Source organism: Sylvia atricapilla, chromosome 6 (assembly GCF_009819655.1).
Source record: "Sylvia atricapilla isolate bSylAtr1 chromosome 6, bSylAtr1.pri, whole genome shotgun sequence".
Lineage (NCBI taxonomy): Eukaryota > Metazoa > Chordata > Aves > Passeriformes > Sylviidae > Sylvia > Sylvia atricapilla.
This window is the reverse complement of record NC_089145.1, coordinates 47,345,581-47,365,800: the sequence shown is the minus strand read 5'-3', so window position 1 is coordinate 47,365,800 and position 20,220 is coordinate 47,345,581. Positions and strand designations below refer to the sequence as shown.

The window sequence follows — 20,220 nt, the reverse complement described above, 5'->3', positions numbered from 1 at the left end:
AATATTGCGTGAGTAGTGAGTTAAAAATCTAGTTTGATAATTAAGACTTAGGTGCTTAGTAGTAAACTGAGCAAAATGTAAAGTCCTATTAGACTTGGCAAGGAAAATCTCCATTGATGGTAGTAGACATTTATAAATGCTAAAATAGAAGAGTTACAGCGCAGCAGAAACAAGACTACAATAAAATTATTTTAAAGACATGCTGACACAAAAATGCAAAAAAAATTGCTATGTTAGTAATAAAAAAGACACTGTATTCTGTAAGATGGTCTTCAAAATGCACTGTGAAGTTAGCCTAACCCAGACCTAAAGTAGGATATAAGGAGTGAGAGAATTTATGCTATGCTTCCCAAGTGTATTGAGATAACAGATTACTTGAAGCCATTTAAAACACATAAATAATAATGCTTTCCCAAAAATACATATGAACCTACCCACTCTTCCCATCTTGCCATTCTTTCTTCCCTTTCCTTAGCTTCCCTATGCTCTTGTTCAGCTTTTTCTTGAGCCTCTTTGGCAATGCGTTCCTCAGCTGCTTGGCGTTCCAAAGCCTCCTTTTCTTCATCCGTCAAACCATAATTCCGAGGTTCTCCAATATCTTTGATGATCTTTGAAACAGTAAGACTGTTCTCAAAATCTTCATATACAGCTATATCTTTTAAACAATACAAGAGAGAACTGTTTCAAGGCTTCTGTCAACTATTGTCCATTATTACGAAAGACTTGAAAATATATTGTGTTTATGCTGTTTTCAATTGCTTATAAGCATCAATTTTTGTTATATAGAATGAAGTTTTCTAAGTCTGATTTTCTATATCAGTTTCAGCTAAAATGGTTTGCCTTTTAAGATGATACAAGGAAGAAACATACTAAAATAATTTTTACAACTATTGTTTAATAATTACATCTTGCCCAAAGATGTTTTGAAACCCAAAAAAGAGGTCAACTACTAACTCTCAGGGATGCTCCTGACATCAGTCTTATGTCAACTTATCCAAATGCACAAAACCATGAGTTTTGTCCTTCTCTCCCTGTGGAATGCTACACAATAGGTTGTTAGGAAAACAAAGACTGAACAGCAACTTATCTTTTGTTTTATTCTTTCTCCCCTTTTAATTTCTGGAAGTGACTTGCACATTAAATTTGACAAGAAAGAAGAAAAAGAAAAAATACAGAAGAATGAAGACTTTTTCCAGTGCTATCTAGTTTCTGTATGCATTCAGTGTGGGGAGGCAGAAACAGTACAGGAATGTACATGGAAAAAAAGAAAAGTGGGTGTTTGAGGTGGAGAATACAGAGGTAAAGGGCTTGTTCAGGGGCATGAAATGGAGGGTCTAAAAGCACAGCAATGGGCAAGGAGAGCACGCAGATGGAGGCAAAAACAAGAATTAGAATAGAGGATTTGGATAAGAATCCATTAGCCCCTGCTTCATAATTCTTCAGGAAGTTGTTTTGAAAGTCATTGGCAAAGCACTTTTCCAGTTCTTTCTAATCACCGATTCCGGCAGAATCAGACTTTCAAATACTAACTGACACTATTTTTCCAAGACTTAAAGTGTTTGTGATTTGGACCTCAAATCCAAACTCTGATCATGAGTTGAGGAGGGAACTAATATAATTCTATGTGTTAAAACTTATTTTACAGCTTCTTCATTTAAAAAATTAGGAATTACATTCCTAAGTATTACAAATTAAAGCAATCTGCTCTGGCAAGCAGCCCATAATTTCAACAATTTTAGCTGCATCTGGATATACAAATTACAGTGAAAATCACTTTTGTAGTAATTTAAAGTATTGCTAGGAATGGTATCAATGTGGAATTTGAGGTCTCAAAGATTGCATTTTTTTCTTAGATGGCCACAGAAGAGTACAATGTACACTTTACAGCAATCATAATTAACTATATTTATCTTCAAAAACTAATGCCTTTTAAAATGAAAAATTAAGTGAGAAGTGGTGCTAGTTGAAAGGAAAAATCACTGGAGAAGGAGCTCATAAATTAAGATCTTCAAAGGAAATTGCTGTTGCAACTTTAACATGCCTTTTTGTATACAATATAACATGGTTGTCACCATTCCCAATTTGCAAATGAGAAAAAGGAGACACAAGATATCCAACTTGCATTCTTCATACAGTGAGTCATCAAAGCAAAGTCGAAGTTCCAGAATCTTGAAGCCCACTCCTTTGTACTAATCATATTTCAGACTAAGAAAAAATAATAATCATAACAATGATACATAAAACCATATGTTATGATTTTTTAAATTTAAGGTGGAAGAAAAGTTTTAGTATTTTGAAACAATATTTAACAAATCAAGCATAATTTTTATCCCCTTCTTCAGAATATGACTGTGAAAGCAGTTGGGTCCCTGATTAAATCCATTTCTACTTAATTCTATGCATTTGAAAATCCAGCTGGAACATCGACTAGAATGGAGGGGTGTTGGCTGAGCTGAAGGATCCCCAGTGGTTATCTTTGTAATCAGTTCCTACCATTTTACAGGAAAAGCAACACACCTGCATATTTCTGTGGGTAACAACCAGGAACGTAAACATGGGTAAAGAGACAGTTCTGAGACAAACAGGATCTAAAAATGATGCTCATTTGATCATGAGAATCAATGCTCTACACACAATGTGAAAATCATCTAGTACATCACAGTTGTGATACCGCAATAATTAAAATCAGTAGGCAAATGAGTTTCTATATTTGGAATTGGCTACAGTTTAAAAATAATCTTTGGGCATAATTCTTTAACAGTGCCTCTACTTGCATATCTGAAAGTGTATAAGAGAAGAATATGACCAATTGATGACATCAGATCTTAATATTTGCCACTGCATACATTTACTTTCCATAGTAGATTTTCCTCAATTCTAAAATAATTGTACTAACTCACTGTTTTTCCCCACTACTACACTTCCTAACAACACATATATCGTATTTCCAAAATAATCTCCATGACTGACAATAAATAAAAAACTTGGAAAATCAGTTATAGCTAAGGGGGTTGAACAATAAACTTTTCATAATTCATCTGAAATAAATATTCCAAATATCAGCAGTTTGATCTTAGTTGCAGAGGTCTCACCCTTCTTCTCTTTCCTCTCCTCACAAAAACCCACATTTTTTTTAGAATGCTGTCACTCTAATCTCACTGGCATTGAATAATTAGATTATAGTTATCTTCTCAAGATTTCCCAGTGATCATAATTTTCTAGATAGTATGTAGGGAAGACAAGTTTTCTCACATACAGGTACAGTGCAAAATGGATTCAGCCATCCACTTTTAATTTCTAATACTTTTCTTAAATGCTTCTTAATTTACAGATTACCCACATATTTCCACGGTGTTTCAAAATATGGAAAATTATGGAAATTAAGAAATTATGTTCTTTGATGTTTCATCTTTGTATACTTTCAAGCTTGATCAAGAAGAAGGCAGATTTAACCCATGAAACAGACAGCAAGCTGTAAATGATGTGCAGGTGTTTGAAAAACAAATTATATGTTGGTAGAATTACCATGTTAAGCTTTAGGCCTGGACAAGATTCAACGATCTCAGACCAATGGGTCATTAACTACCACTGATAGTGGACACAAAGAGTGCAGAATTTACAGGCCATAAGAACATTTGGTGGAACACCCAAGATAAGGAAGAAACGAATAAAGTCAACTCAGAATTTGTGCTGGAATCTGCTCCAGCTGGGTAAAAGTTAATGCCAGCAGTGAGGAAATCACAACCACATACTCAAGGGCCACCTACTCAAGAAACCCACTGACCCAAAAGAAGAGAAACATTGAGCATGGGAAGCAAGAGAATAATTATGCAATAGAAGATTGTATACTAATTAATAGGAGAACTATGTAATATTTAGCCAACAAACACTAATCCTTTGTTTGGTAAAATGTGTAAATAGGGAAAAGTTTTGATAGTAGGGGTCTTTGATTTGTGGAGTAGCACCAAGCACAGAGATTAGCACAACTCTGAAATAAACAATCAGTGCCTCTCTTCAGGGTGTAATTATCAGTTTGTTGTCCACCAGGTAATGATTCTGATTTTTGTGGACTACAACAGCATCTTAGGAAAAGTCTAAAGAAAAAATATGAGGAACCATAATGTTTATGTCCATGAAATTATACTCTTACACGTACCTGAAAGGATGCCAGTGGAAAGATCTGTAAGCTAAGATATAAAATTATTTTAATAATTAACCTTACAAAAATGAACAACTAACACCTCAAATTTTAGAAACAGGTTAACCGTAAAAGAACATTTCTTGCAGGTATACAATTAATTGCTTGTTGTATATGTATTCTGCAATGTTAATAAAATACTTTTTATATATGGACACTTACTCTTCGATTTTTTGCAAGGGTTAAATTTGTAAGAACAAACATTTTTTATTCACATTATATCTACTAATTTTATTATTCCATACCAATAAACTGAGGATGTATTTCAAGTTCATCAAAATAGTTGAGAACTGTCTTATCGTCGGTATTTAACTTGCGGAAGTGTTTCAGACTTTGCAGGAAGTGTTTCTCGGTATAATGAGTTCCAACAACTTCAATCTCTGGTAGATTTATTGCTCTGTTTATAAGGAATTCATCAGATGCAGTCAAAGAAAAAACAAATTCTGTGAAGAAGAACATGTTGTTTGAATATATACAAAATTTCCAAAGGAATCAAGCAAAAATAGCAGGATAAAGCAATTTCTACATAGATGAAAACCACTCTTTTAGCTCCTAGCATAACAAATTCATTACATTTTTATTCCATTGAGCTGCTGTAATCACAACAAGACAGCCACTAATGTTGTTATCGGCCAACAGTTGATGGGATTTTCACAAAAAAACACAACCAACCAACCCAGAAACTTAACCAAATCTTTCCTTTTAATTAAGAAAAACTTCTTCAACAAAAAGGTGATCAAGCATTGTAGCAGACTGTCTGGAGGAGTGATTGAGTCACCATCCCTGGAGGTATTTAATAGATATGGAGATGTGGCACTTAAGGACATGATTTAGTGGTGGAGTTTGAAGTGCTGGGATAATGGTTTGGCTTGATGCTCTCAGTGGTCTTTTCCAACCTAAATGATTCCATGATTAATTGTTCACTTTTAAATATGAGGGCAGCAACATTACATGAAAAACACTTTTTTAAAAGTTAAATTAAATAGGAACAGATGGAATGGTATTTTAGACTTCTTGTTGGTGGCAGCAATATTTCCTCAGTTTATTTAATTAGAAAATAAAACTCCTCAGTTTATTGAAAAAGAAATCTATCAAACTTACCAGGTATGATTATTTCATTAAATTTAGGCATTTTGCCTTTTGCTTCTTCCTCTTCCTCATCCTCATCATCTTCCACTAAAACAAAAGTAAGAACTTATTGGCATTTTCATTTGAAGTAACAATGTCAGGATATTGGCTAAAATGTGCCAAATAAAACACAGGTTTGCAAATATCCAAAATATACTAATAATTGGAAATTAATCTAACTTTGGCACCAGTTCAGAGAATTCAGTAAGTAATTCATGTTGCCAAGCACCACAGAATTGTATCTTGAGACACTAGTAATTGTTTGCCTATACCACAGATGTATGTACATGTACACACATTTTTTAAATATGTCTAATTTAAAAAATTTTGTCATATCTGTGGCCTCTCCTCCTGCCCAATAAATTATTCTGTAAAAAATAGAGACAAGGCTCAGAGCAGTGAGTAAAAATATTTAATAACTCTATGGTCAAAATGGCTTTTGCCACTAAGGGTCTGCTGTTATGAATAGTCAGTAAAACAGCCTGTAGAGTATCAGCTGAGCGTGACCATTTGCAGAATACCATACTAAGCTTTTTTTCTGTACCTTCAAACCTCAGTTGCAATTTAAACATGAAGATGATTCGTGGCCTTAATGTACAGACAGTGCTTGCTCACATTTTGAAATGTGTGTTGCAGAGCTTCTCTGAAGTTATATGTACTGTAGCTCATCTAATAAATACAGTCTAATATGGCTCACAAAATATGTATTCATGCACTGGCTGGATCCCCTCATTCAGTAGCCCTTAAACATTACAAAGAAATTCTGCTGTAGAGCTTGCTCAAGTGCAGTAGACCGACACTGGACAAGAAAGTATCCTCCATGATTATGCATTTACTTTTTACTTTACAAGGAAAGTTAGTCTAAAAATTATCTTGTGCAAAAATTAAATAATGTGCATTACAGTATTTTTTACATTCTAATAATCACACATCACAAAGGTTTGTTTTGTATCTTGCACTGCAGTCATTAGAGTGCTGATGCACTCAAGTAGTATGGCTCTGAGAACAATAATGATAATGACAACATCAGCAGCAATAAAAACAAAAGCAGCAACAAAACCAAACCAAGGAGTATGTACCTTTAAAAAGCTTCACCGCCTGTTCATAGGTCTCTGGGAACCCATCTAAAACATATCCCTGATTCCTACAAGGCATAGACATGAGCTTGTCCTTCATAATTTGAATAAGATACTCATCAGTTAAATGACCTAAGATAAAGAAGGTTAATAGGTACCAAGAGATTCGAAATTATTTTACTAACATTTAGTACATTTTAATACATTTTCTTCTACTTAGACCCTAAAAAGTTAAATATTTGAGTTACTATTTATATATTATGCATTATCAGCAATCTATGGAATATTAAGTTGTAGATACAAAATAAAACTACCTTTGTGTTTACAAAGATAAAAATATTAGTACTTTAATGATCTAAACATGAAGTTAGTTTTATTTTGAATACTACAATCAAATTTTAATAGAAGCAGTAAAAATACTTGCAGAAAAAATCACATAAAACCAATAATTTTCTATTTTCATTTTACAATAAGACTTAAAGATAGTCTTGAAAAAAAGATGTGAAGTAGGATCTACAAGTTTCATTTTCAGACAGGCTGAGATATGAATTGGTTTATTTACTTGTCCTACATTGTTGAGAAAATACATAGGAGGAAAAAGTCAGGTTAGACCTGATTTTTTGTCTTTTTGCAAACATTAACTCCAGTTTCCTACTTTATTTTGCTTTGGCTATTAAAAGTCTTAGATATTTATAAACCATTCTAATCATGAAAGTATGTAACTATTTTAAAAGCCATTGTTATTTTAAACAACACATCAAAGCATGCAGAAGAGATGCTGCCATAGATCTCATTACTGGAGCTTCCAGGTGTGTAAGAAGTTCATTTCTTTGCAGATACACAAGATCCAAATCAAGTACACCCTGAGCAACAGATTGCATTTTTAAGGGGGATCACTTTATGCCATATGGAAAATGTTAAGCACTAAGACCAAAACTACATGGCATTATTCATATACAGATAGTAACTAATACTTTTCAGCAAGGATGCTTTTTTCAGCCTGCAGACTTTAAAATTCTTTTCAGGCTTCCATAAACAGTACTTAATTTCTAATGATGTATGAGGTTCTTAAATAACCTCCACAATTTCGTATGAGCATGCACTTGTTTTTACTAGAATACTTTTATTTGACAAAAGCATGTTTCACCAGCTTTTTACTTTATGTTATGTAAGTTTATGTTCTCTGCTCTAAGAAAGCATGACATTATTTTAAAAATCTGAAGTAGAAATTAAAGAAGCACAAAAATATTTTAAAAATATATCACTTTTAATATTCAAGGTGTATGGTTGCATTGTATTTGTGTGGACAGGTTCTGTTAGCGAGGGGATCTACAGAAGTGGCTTCTCTGAGAAGCTGGTAGAAGCTTCCCCCATGTCCAAGAGAGCCTATGCCAGATGGCTCTGAGATGGATCTGCTGCTGACCAAATTGAAGCCAGTCAGTGATGATAGCGATGCCTCTGTGACAAAATATCTATGTAGGGAAAAAGTCATCATGCAGAAGCATATGTGGCCAGGGAAGACAGAAGTGAGAATCTGTGAGAGAAACATCTCTGCAGACACCAAGGTCAGTGAAGAACAAGGGGAGGAGGCACTTCATGTGCCAAAGCAAAGATCCACCTGCAGGCTGTGGTGCAGACCACGGTGAGCAGACTGTCACCAGGCAGCTCATGGAGGTCCAGGGGAGAGCTGAGATCGACCTACAGCCCATGGAGGAGGCCCACTCGGGAGTAGGTGGATGTCCACGAGAAGGCTGTGATCCCATGGGCAGCCCACACTGGAGCAGACTCCTGGCAGGACCTGTAGACCCATGAAGAAGGAGCCCACTCTAGAGCAGATTTGCTGCCTGCACTTGTGACCACATGGGGGACCTGTGCTAGAGCAGCCTGTGCCTGAAGGACTGCATCCAGTGCAAGGGACCCACAATGGAGCAGTTCACAAAAAACTGCAGCCCATGGGAAGGACTCACACTAGAGGAGTTCATGGAGAACTGTCTCCTGTGTGAGGGACCCCACACTGGAGCAGGGAAAAGACTCCTCTCCCAGAGGAGGAAGCAGCAGCAGAAACAACATATGATGAAGTGACCATAACCCCTATTCTCCATCTCCCTGTGCTGCTGGTGGGAGGAAGCAAAGAATCATGAATAAAGTGATATTCAGGAGAGAAGGGAGGGGTGGGTTCTTTGATTTTGATTGCTAATATATTTAAGTAATTTCCCCAAGTCAGGTCTGTTTTCCCTGTGACAGTACTCTGATCTCTCCCTGTCTTTATCTCAACTCATAAACACTTCATTATACTTCCTCTCCCTTGTCCAACTGATTCTTGATTTTAATAGGAAGTAAAAGTCTAGACCAGAAATTTATTTCCTGATTTCCATTTGCATAGAGTTGCATTAGCTACCTGAATCCCATCATTGTGCTTTGTACTTCCTACCTCTGTGCTTCTTCATGTTTTCTTTTATTGCCTCTAATAATTCCTTTGCTGCTTCTATATCTTCACCCTCCTCCTCCTGTACATCTTCTCCTTCTCTTTCTCCTTCTACTTCCACCCTGTCACGTTCTTTAGCCACAATTTGCTCCTGATGACAAGAATAGAGATATGAATTGTCTCCAAAATTCCATTACCAAATTCATTTTATACACAGATTTAATAATAAATAAATAAATAAATAAATAAATCCTTTTGTGTTTGCCTATGAGCAGTGAGATACTGAGCAACTTCCATTCTCTAAAAAGATCTCAGTGCAACTGCCAGAGATGATCAGTATGTTGAAAGACATTTTCATTCTAAAATAATGGGATTATAAGTAATTTTTAAATGCTGCCAAACATTTTAAAATCAGAGAAATTAAAATAACAGGAATATTAGAAAACAGCAACACACCAGATCTGCAATTTTTTCAGAAATTGCATCATTTGTCCTAACATAGTGTAGCTTGTAGTGGTTGCAGAGCTCCTTAGCAATGGTAGATTTGCCAGACGCAGGAGGACCATGAATGCAAACTTTGAGAGGCTGGAAAAAAGGATAAAGATATAACATTATTCAAACAGCATATATTTTATGTAAAAGCAACAATATTTTTAATATGACTAACAGGAAATAGCAACTGTACTTAAAACTATGTTTTTTGTTTTACTCATTTATTTATTTCTTGATGAATATCTTCTTTATCACCCACAGGTCTTGAGTAATGTAGTTACTTAAGTGAAGAAATTTACTGTTGCAGAAAAAGCATGCTTCTATTTAGTAAACTCACAGATCAGTTTGTTTTGGCTAGTTAATGTTTGAATAATCCAAAGAGACAAAATTCAATCCCATAGATAGGATGCAGTGAATATTAGAATGCGGTAGCAGATATTCTACTATAAACATGCAATCGTTCTACTTCCCAATTGAGGTAGAGTTACTGTCATCAAAATTATTATTTTGACCTCAAAAGTTCCAGATCCATCACAATCTTAAGTCATGTCTCATTTCAGGCTCTACCTAGCCTGAGGATGAGTAAGTGTAATTAGGATTTCAGTATACACTTATTAAATATGTTATGCAAGAAACTCAAAATCATACTTAATAAAGTGCCTATCTTAATTTAGTAAATGTGTCAGTACAAACTCTGCCATAGAGTAGTGGCAGACACAGTCTAGTTAGGCTTCCTTCTCCTTGCTTGCTGGTTTTTTTTTTGTTTTGTTTTGTTTTGTTTTGTTTTTTTTATTTAGATGCCCTATGTACTTAGATGCAATAGTTTAACCCAAATGCAGATTTGATAATACTTTCAGAGCTATGAAGGGACTTTCAATAAATAACTTTAAACTTTAGTAGCTTCATATTTTTCATGCCCTGAACTCTTATGCAAAGTTTTAACCAGATATAGACATGCTGAACAGCTTTATCAATACTAGAATGTAAACAAGCATTTTTCTTGTATAAGTAACCTATACATTTGAATACAGAAGTTGTAAATATTAAGCTAACATAGTGAAGTTGCCCAGTAAGTTACACAACAGAGCAGGGTAAAATGAAGGCTATATTGCACTGGAATATCCACACTCACTGAATGTATACAAGGCATAAAATACTAACCTAACTGTTGACTATTACAAAAAAACTTAAATAAAAGATACACTTATTGCATTCCTGAGGCAAATATGCCATATACTGCATAAAGAAACTAGCTTCAGAATAGCAGGTTTCCATTATGGAGCTATTTGCATTTACAGAATTTCAGTTTAAGGCATAAAGGAAATAAAACTCAGTCACTATTTCTTAAACTTCTATTGCCTCTTATTTAACTTCTTCAATTTAATTTTATGTTCACTTATTTTGCATCTACATCCATCTTCTATGAATTTTTACTTATTAATTTAAGACTTGTGCTTATATAACCATTTTTATTGGGGACAAAGAGAGAAGAAAGGCAGTTTAAAATAGTATATCCCAAGTATTACCAGTAATCCTCGAGTTTGCTTGTATTCTGTGACGACTTGTACAATGTTCTCTATCAGTCCTTCCTCAGCGACCCATTTAATGTTGAAATTCTCTTTCAGATAAATAGGTTCCATTCGCAGGTTCACAAACAACATATCCAATTGCTTTTGCTGAGGGAGAAAAGCTATGTTTATTTACAGACTTAAGCTATGCATGTTAAAAGAACAGCTGGACCAAGAGACCAGAATGTATGGGGAGAATAGAAAGAATTAAACGTTCGGAAAGAAGCATACAAAGCAAAGCAGATATTTTAAGATTTTAAACATATTTATTTTCACTGTATATTTGTATTTGAGTGTTCTCATGATCTAGTAGAACATGGAACACTAAACAATTATTCTGTGCAATGAAAAATTTTCATGTAATTGCAAGGAATCATCTCTTTCATAAATTTATCAGGTACCATCTTAAAACTATCTGGGCCATATTTTGCTTATTATCCTATGAACAGTTCGTTACAGATAAATAGATGAATACAACGTAATTTATGTATTCTGTGTTCAACAGCCCTAGCAGCACTGGATTATAAACTTTATTTTGGTTCTTTTTATCATTTTGTTTAGATTTTGTTAGAGTACTCCCATAGGCTAAGGAAACAGTGACAACAGAGCTTCAGTGTTTTATTCTTTTAGATGAGGCTGTAACCCTTCAAAATTCTGTGGTTTATGATAGCTAGATTTTACTTTGTTCATTTTCCAAATTTAAACTCACTTGAAATATTTTTAAGCATATTTTGGGGCTAAATTTTTCTGGTGAAATAAAGAAACAAGAAATAATATATTTCATTATACTACACTTTTAAGTTTAAAAACTTTCCTGAAATAATAAAAGAAAGAAAAGTACTGACTGTTAGCTCTTTGCTCAGGAATGCATTTGCTGCAGGAACCTTCTCGATTTTTCCTGGTCCAACATTTTTACTGATGCACTATTAGAAAAACAAACAAACCAATAAAAAAAAAAAAACCCACACCAAAACCGTGCAACAAATCAGATTATTAGGAAAAAAAAAAAACAACAACAAACCAAAAAAAAAACCAAAACTGAACAGGATTCCTGTGGATAAAATACGTGCTTAAAATTTTATGTTACACTGTGCCTGGAAAATCAGGATACTGATTTGAAATAGATCTAAGAACAATATACTAATTTTAATGTTAGTATTAAATAGCTTTTGATTGCTAAGTAACACTTCTTCCTTAGTACCTGTAATAAAAAAAACCCCAAAAACAAAAACAAACAACCCAAAACCATAGAAAATATTATAAAGCTCCTAAATGTATGAATAAATTTCTAGTGGTTAAGATCTGTTTGGAAGTTCTGAGGTATTTCATTCCATTAACAATTGGGAAGGGTTTTCAGATCAATGCCAGTGATAAGTACCTATATACAACTTGCATTTCATCATTAGACAGAAAGTCTACCTGTTAGTTACTCCTACAGCCCTTTAAAATACATTTAAATCCCACTACTTTCCATAAAATCATAAACATTTATACAGATCATTGTTGGAGACTGAAATATTATGCTTAAGTTTATGACTTAAGCATTTTCATGAAGGACTTTGCCTATTATAGTAAAGACAGTATTATAAAGGCTGCAGTGAAGACCACCACACCCTGAATGGTGCTCGGACTAAGGCCCCGGACCGCTCACTGATGAAGATAGATAAAGTAACAACTCACGGCTGGGCAAAAAGGATACATTCACAGAGCACAAGCCCAACACCTTCTGAGCGGTGACTGAAGCCCCAGGGCTACCAGCTGCCAGACCCTGTCACCAAAAGGTGCGTGTTGGGGCTGGGGGACGTCTGGGGTGTGCAGCGAAAAAGCGTCTGCTGAAAGGTTTTGGACGTCCATCCTCCGCTGTGCAGACCAGCTCAGCTGGGGGGCCTTTCACCCAGGGAAAAGCTTATCCACAGCACAAGGGGTGTCATGGCCCATCAAATGCTCCCCAAGACCCTGCATCAGAGCACTGCAGCATGAGGCTACAGCTCCTCAGTGTTGCGAAGGACTGCATCAAACCGGCCCCCTGCAAGGGAGGCACCTCAGTGATCCCACCTGCAGTGTATTTTAACCCGCTGGATTCTACACTCTGCCATGGCGGAGGGGACCCTCACCATCAGAAGTGCAGATGGAGGAAAGCAACGAGACATCGTTGGGACCCTCGAATGGGTGATATGCTTCCACCTAACTCTTGTCATTCTCTTCCTGTCCCCACAAAATGAATTCTCTCTTTTTCTTTCTTTCCTTCCGTTCCTTCCTTTCTTTTTTTCCCCTTCTTTCCTTCCTTCTTTCCCTCTCTCTCTCTCTCTCTCTGTCTCCCTTTTCCCCCTCTCTTTGCCTCTTTTACTATCAAATAAAATCTATCAAATTTTTGGCACCAACATCAAACCTCTCTTGGTTTTAGTCACATTTTAGGGGTATATTTTGAACCTTCAAAGTTCTTTTCATTTTATATACAGAGACTTAATTTTCTTTGCTCTTTTGGGTTTAAGCTGGTCTGTAACAACATCAGATCAAATAATCCAGCATTCAGGTTTCAGTGATGTAACTTAGTGGACAGCTAAATGAAAGTAAGCATAGAAAAGGCATATATAATGTTCCTTTCAAACAGTCTTCTAATCTCCAGCTATTTTTAACTATAACTCTCAAGGTGTTTCTTTCCCATGCACCTTTCCAGTCTTACCCTGGGCTGGTACAACTCCTGCTAAAGCAACTCTCTGTAGCATCCTCTTCACTGGTGAATTCCTGTCCCCCAAAACTGTCCACTTACTTCCACCCTCTATTTCACATTTCTAAGCAACCACATACCCATGAAAGGACACCAACCACTCTCTTTTGGGTGCCTACTTGAACCAAAGCACAAATTTCATCTTCTAGTGAGTCTCCTGTTTCATGAAACACTGATACAACAACAACGGGCTCTTATGTTTGGTACTTATGTAACTTTTACTTCATTTACGTGAGCAAGTGTCCTATGAGTTGACTCTCGCTGTTACAGTGTGTAGTTTGCCAGTGTCATTCAGACTTAATTTCAAAACTCTTGGAAAAACAAAGTATCTTCCACAACAGGAAGGGAAACGCATGGTAAAGACTGAGCATCTAATCACAGTTCTGTGAATCCCATAACAATTTTCCATAACTTTCTTGGGCAAAATTTCTATTTAAGTTAATGATAATACTGCAAAAATTAGTTCTGCAAAATCAAGTGACTATTTTGTTTAAAGGGCAGAAGTCTTAGAGGATTTCAAAATAATCTTCCATGTAATTTACTACTCAGGATAATTCAGGAAGATCTAGGAACTTCTACTTCAGTAAAATGCAGAGTTTTAAAACCTTACATACAGATATACTAAAAAACAAAAAGAAACTCAAATCTCTTATTTTTATATACTCTCTTACCTTTACTAACTCTTCAAGTGTGTGCATCGATGTATCTATTCCAAGTATATACTGAAAGTCTGGCCTGTGGTCTGCTATGTTTTGCAACACCCTGAAACATAGCAAGGACAGCCCGGGCTGGTATTTGGAGAGGCATCCAGGGCTTCCCTTGTTAAATGCATTTCATGAAATGGTACCAAGCGTCTACAAATTCTTGCAGAACGTTTCACAGCATGACATTTTCATATATATATTTTACTTAATGAAGAAGCACAACTACACATTTTTACTGGAAAGAAGTCAAAAGAATAAAAAGCTATACCTGTAGGAGAAATTGTCTTAGTCTGCTGCAGAGTACATAATCCATTTCCAGTTCTGTGCCAGTTAACTGGTATCACACTCTAGACTGAGCATGACTCGTCATTTATTAAAAGCAAAGTACCAGTGCAACAGTCAGATAAGTTTTCTAGAAGGCACATCTGCTTTCAAAGAAACTGAAAAGTCTGTTTGACTCAGTTAAAAGGGCCTAAGAGTGACCTTAAACCAACCCACCCAATTTAAAAGCTGCAGTACTCTCTAGCAGATTTGGATTTGTAATCTAGCTAGGTATCAGTTTTTGTTCAGAGAACTCTTTTTCCACTTACATTGCTAAATCACGAATATGGATGGTTGGAATAATATTGTCTCCATCTCCAAAAACAGGTATTACAGGAGTTTCACCAAGCCAACATAACTGAAAATACAGAGAATAAAGTGAGAAAAAAAGGTTACCATTAACTACAGCTAAACAAGGAACATTTGATTACCAGTCAAATCTGCATATTTAAGATTTAAAGTTCAGTTTATTGAATAACTAATAGAACTGCAGGAACAGAGACCATTCTTGAGAAATACTGATTGCCAGCCTACTGAAAACAAGAGGTTTGTTTGTTGGTTTTTTTGGTTATTTAAAGACTATTCTTTAATCTTGAGAAGTATTACTTTGTATCACCCCCCCCAAAAAATGCTTACTTGGGGGGGGGGTGGGGGTGGGCAGGGGGGAAGGAAACTTTTATTATGCTTTTGATATAATGTTGAGAAGAAAGACATTTCCCTGGATTCCATTTACATGACATGACATGCTCTCACTGGAAAGTACATATGGAGATGCTGTTCAAAAACCAGAGAAATATCTAAGAAAAAATAGAGCCAAAAAAGTGAAAACCACTTCCAATGCAGCTTAAATATTTCAAAAGGATCAAATAAAGGGTTCTGCTCATGAAAGCATTAAGCTTACTATAGCAAGGCTGCTAAAAATGTATTCAATTCCAGTGCAGTTTGCCCCTAGAAACTAAATGATCTTTCAAATGTAGCTGGATGTCTACCTTAAAAAAGTAGTGAAAGAGATCTTCCTCAGCTCCATATTGATGTCCCGAGGCAACAACGTAAGTTGAAAACTTTTCTTTGTTCTGTAAAGTGAAATAAGCAAGGAAGTTTTTATTAAAATCTGGTACAGCAATTGGGATACAGGTTTACACTGACTCTTGAATACATATACACTGAAGATACAAAGTGTGCAAACTGTATCACTTCCAAATTGTAACCAGATCAATTGTTGCATATCGTGTTGCATATCCTGAGTCATATTATTATTTATTCCTAAAAAAACAAAAAAAGTTCATGTACATTGGAACCAAAATTATAAGATTAAAATAAAATTACGAGGTAAAATTTGGAAGTTATGTAAATCAATTAAGTAAAGAGGATAACTCATGCTTCTGCTTCCTATTTTCAAGGAAAAAAACAACCTGAAATTCATTGATTTTACAATTTCTTTACTTTCATTTTGATGCACAATGAAAAAAAAAAATCTTTGAACTATTTAAATGTTTTCCTAACCACACATCATGATTAACCCACCTATTTTTGGCTGATCATTATTGTGCAATGTCATAAATTTGCTTGTCTGTTTGGATATACATGTAACTGTTTGTATCAATGGTGAGGATGGTTATACAGAAGGGAAAAAAAGTTTTTTAAATCATCTGAAAGGAAAAAACTTTCAAATAAGTTTTTTGAATTGTCACTTTGCAATTTTTAAGATGAAACAAATTATTAAATCATTCTCAGGCTGTAAAGATCCTAGGCATTATATATCTCCATCATACAATGTAAAAGAATCTGCGTTCATCAGAAGTGGGAACACATGTGCAGATTTGGGATCTACTATTTTTGGGGGGGGATGAACCTTTTGTTATCATCTTTATAGTATTTTAGAAAAATAAGGTAGGTCTTAGGCAATCTTTGATTATATAAGCAAAGCATCATATACTCCATGACAAGTTGCAAAGTCAGTGTGTTTTATGTATGCTGCTTTATCTATATACCTGCAAAGTGAAACTTTGTTATAAAGACTATTTCAACTCAACCGAATTCAACAGCTTATTATTAATCACAAGAAACACTAAAATGAAAAGACACTACAGATAGCAGAAGAGCTTCCACACTGTAAGGACAGCTGCCTGTTTCAAACCCTGCTAGTGCTACAGATGGACTTTGCCATGGGATAAACACAGAAGGGAGCTACAGCAGAATAACACTAACTCCAGGCATGGCAGGGGTGATCTGATTAGTACATCCTGGTTAATGCATCTGGACAAGAATTCCCACTGTGGCCAAGAGTGTAATGAAGTAACTGCTCATATGTATATCAATGGTCCAACAAAGATCACCCCTAGTTACAGGTAAAATGGTGGCCACCAACCATCGCTGAAGCCCCCCTGTGGATATGGAATATGCCTCCTGTGGATACCTGGAACTTGGACTCTAAGATAAGCCACCACAGCCACAACTTCCGATAAGAAAAGATAAAGGTGGTCCAGTTGTCTGGGTGTTATCCCAGGGGGACATTAACAAAGCTTGGGGAGAAGAATGTTTTGCTGATAGTGATCACAAAGAATGCAGACTTTACAGGCCATAAGGAAAGCCAGCTCAGCAAGTGTGCTGAAATCAGCTCCAGCTGTGTAAAAGGTAATTCTGGCAGGGGGAGGTCATGACCACCAATTCATAGCCTTCTGATCCAAGAAACCCACCAACTCAAAACGGGTTTTTGAGCTGACCCATCAACTCAAAAGAGAAAGACTGACCAGGGGACTAATTAGCATTAGAAGTGAAGGAATAATTTAAGCAATAGACTAAGAGAACTGTGTAGCCAATGAATATTAATTCCATTGTTTGCTAAAATGTATAATATGAAAAGTTTTGAACTATCTTGGGACCCCCATCACTGAGAAGTCCAGTATGAAGAAGGACCAATGCAACGCCACTGGATCCCTGAATGGTGACTATCATCTGCTTGATATCTCTCCTCTGTTTTTTATTTCTCTCTATCTCCCTACCTCACATTCATTGTTTAATAAAATCTATATTATTGACTTCAGTTTATGGTCTTATTTGCATCTTGATTTTGGGAGAGGTATCTCCTACTACTCAGATCTTAACACACACTGCATTTGCTCGGGTAATACCACGACAGATACTGTTCACAGCTAAGAGCAGCAGGTCCCGGACTTGCTCTGGACAGACCACAGACATGCCCCAGAAGACATGTAGTAATTTCTGTCTCCTAGCAGGAAAAACCTGCCTCTTCTGAATGTACAGGAGGTGCTATTTCTCATTTCCCTTAAGAAGAATGCAACACAGGATTTTCTGCCATGAATCTTGTGCTAACTCCTGTCTCACGTGAGGACAAACCACAGTTTTGCACTGAGTGCTGTATTTCACCGAAACACATACCTCTAAAACAGCTTCTCCAACAACAGTTACTCTAACAATTCCTCTAACAACAGTTTACTTAGTGTCACAAGCCACCCTATTGGGATGGCACTACTTGACGTTACTTGGCTATAGGTAATTTTAAAAATAAGGCAATTCTTAGGCAAGTCGCTGTTCCTTACGGCATGTTTAGTCCCGAGTAAGGAATGTCACGTTCATGTATTGGTCATTAAGGCCACTAGGTGTCACTTACTAGCTGGGACCGTCAGTTCTAGGCTGTGGTTGCTTTACCCTCGTTTGCTTGCTTTGCTCTAGTAAATTGATTGAAGTGAGAAACACGGCTAAATGGATTCGGGAACTGTGATGTCACTGAAAACAGAGCTGGGGATGAAGAGCTGTTCTGCCTTTGATAGGCAGACATTTCTCCAAGGATTCTGAATTGGGCAGGACCCCAGAGATTGCAACTTCCGAGAAAAGCAACACAGCCTGAACGCCCTGGATGCCACAAAAGTAAAGGTAAAAAACCTGCAAGTGATAAAAAACAAAGACTCTTAAACTCTCAGACTGTTACTGAATTTTAATGAAAAAACAGGCGAGTACTCTAATGAAAAGAGGTGGAATATTGCTTTAAGAAACAACTTCCATTAAGTTGCACTCTGAACACACAACAAGGCTTAGAAAACCTTCTATTCTTGGTGCAAGAGCTTTTTTACCTGCCTGACACGACTGATGAATCCTAGTGTCTGAGTTCTTTACAGGCAACAATAACACTGTAATTTCTTTCACTGATGGTAGGTTCCCTAGATACCACTGGATTTAGAAAAGAGTAAAGACTAATCCAGAAGTCTCCAGCCATCACAGGAAGCCAAAGCTAATTTCATGGGAGGAACAGGTGCTTTGGAGCCTTCCTGTTCCAAAGTGCTGACAGAAACCATCCAAGGTCAATGATACCCATTGGTGCTGACACTGGAGTTCTGGAGGGAAAGGGCTCCTTTTGAAAGGGCTACAGCAGATAGGTATTGAAAATATTCAAGCTGCTTCATCACGTACTGCTACATATCTATCTTCTCAACAGATGTTCAGCCCAACACTTAGAAGCTAATTATATAAATACTTTTGGTATGTAGTGATTCAATGCCTTGGACTACTCAAAAAAATAGTCAATAATTCATCTGGCTGTTAAGTGGTTGCAGAAGTTAACGCAAGGTTTGATGGATGCTGTTTAAAATTTTCACGTTTTTAACACCACAAGTGTGAAACTTCTCCCATGGTCTTATAAATCCATGTTAGCACAGTAAAAGAAAAAACAATTTACCACCACTTTTTCAAGCAGTAAACCAAATCTTTACTTGTATCTGTACTATTAGATCCAGAGTAGAACAGAATATAATTTTAGTGCTATTTTCTCAACAGGGCATAAGATGGCAAATGTATGCTCCAAACAGAGAAAAGTCTTTTCACAATAAACTCTGTTATTAGCTGGATAAATTTCTGTGATGGACATTGAATTATACTGATTATGGGAGACTCCTAACACAGAAAAAGAACAACCAAATGATACCTTCATCATCCAGTGTATTTTGTTGTCTACCTAACTTCCTCACTACTCCACCACTAATGACAACAGCTTCCATTTTCCTGAATTGTAACCTGAGCCACTGTTGGTATTTATTTAATAATAGTTCTTAAGTACAAATAAAGGCATAGTCTGTTCTTTAGTAAGATTAATAGTCTAATCAGACCAAAGCAAGCAAAGCTGAAGGAGGGGATTTTAAAACATATCAAGTGACAACATATTTTAGCTATTCTGTGTCAGCTCTATGGCCACAATTTTAAAGTAAATTAGAGGGTGGAACAAAAGTCAGCCAGGCTCTGCTCCAAGAACACAAACTATCCAGGGACATGATAGGTGTGGCCAGATCCAAGTATTTAAATGAGACAAAACTAACATAGCTGCTGGTATTAAATACGCTGCTTTTCTTTAGAGCATTACTAATATCCCATTGCTCTGCAATGTTCCTCAAATCTTTCCACACAGATCCCCAGCTTTGATTGTCTCTGGTACAACCACAGAAACAGAATTTTTTTAAGATAAGCACGATTTACTCCCTACCTAAGGAAAAAAAAAAAAAGGGATTTATATTATGCATACACTTTGGTTTTGAAAGACACTATGGTATTCTCTATGCTATATTCTCTATG

The 20,220-nt window shown here is 36.1% G+C and overlaps 1 protein-coding gene across 1 annotated transcript in view; it reads right to left on the bottom strand.

Annotated features, from left to right (window-relative positions):
• The window catches only part of AK7 (adenylate kinase 7), a 28,734-nt gene that overhangs the window by 4,413 nt on the left and 4,101 nt on the right, over positions 1-20,220 (bottom strand). Inside the window, exons 6-16 of the mRNA XM_066321834.1 lie at positions 15,630-15,713; positions 14,910-14,998; positions 14,287-14,377; positions 11,733-11,810; positions 10,846-10,995; positions 9,284-9,412; positions 8,834-8,978; positions 6,406-6,534; positions 5,300-5,374; positions 4,444-4,641; positions 435-655 (exon numbers count right to left, since the gene is read on the bottom strand). Coding sequence (XP_066177931.1) covers positions 435-655; positions 4,444-4,641; positions 5,300-5,374; positions 6,406-6,534; positions 8,834-8,978; positions 9,284-9,412; positions 10,846-10,995; positions 11,733-11,810; positions 14,287-14,377; positions 14,910-14,998; positions 15,630-15,713 — 1,389 coding nt within the window. The remainder of the gene's footprint in view (positions 1-434; positions 656-4,443; positions 4,642-5,299; positions 5,375-6,405; positions 6,535-8,833; positions 8,979-9,283; positions 9,413-10,845; positions 10,996-11,732; positions 11,811-14,286; positions 14,378-14,909; positions 14,999-15,629; positions 15,714-20,220) is intronic.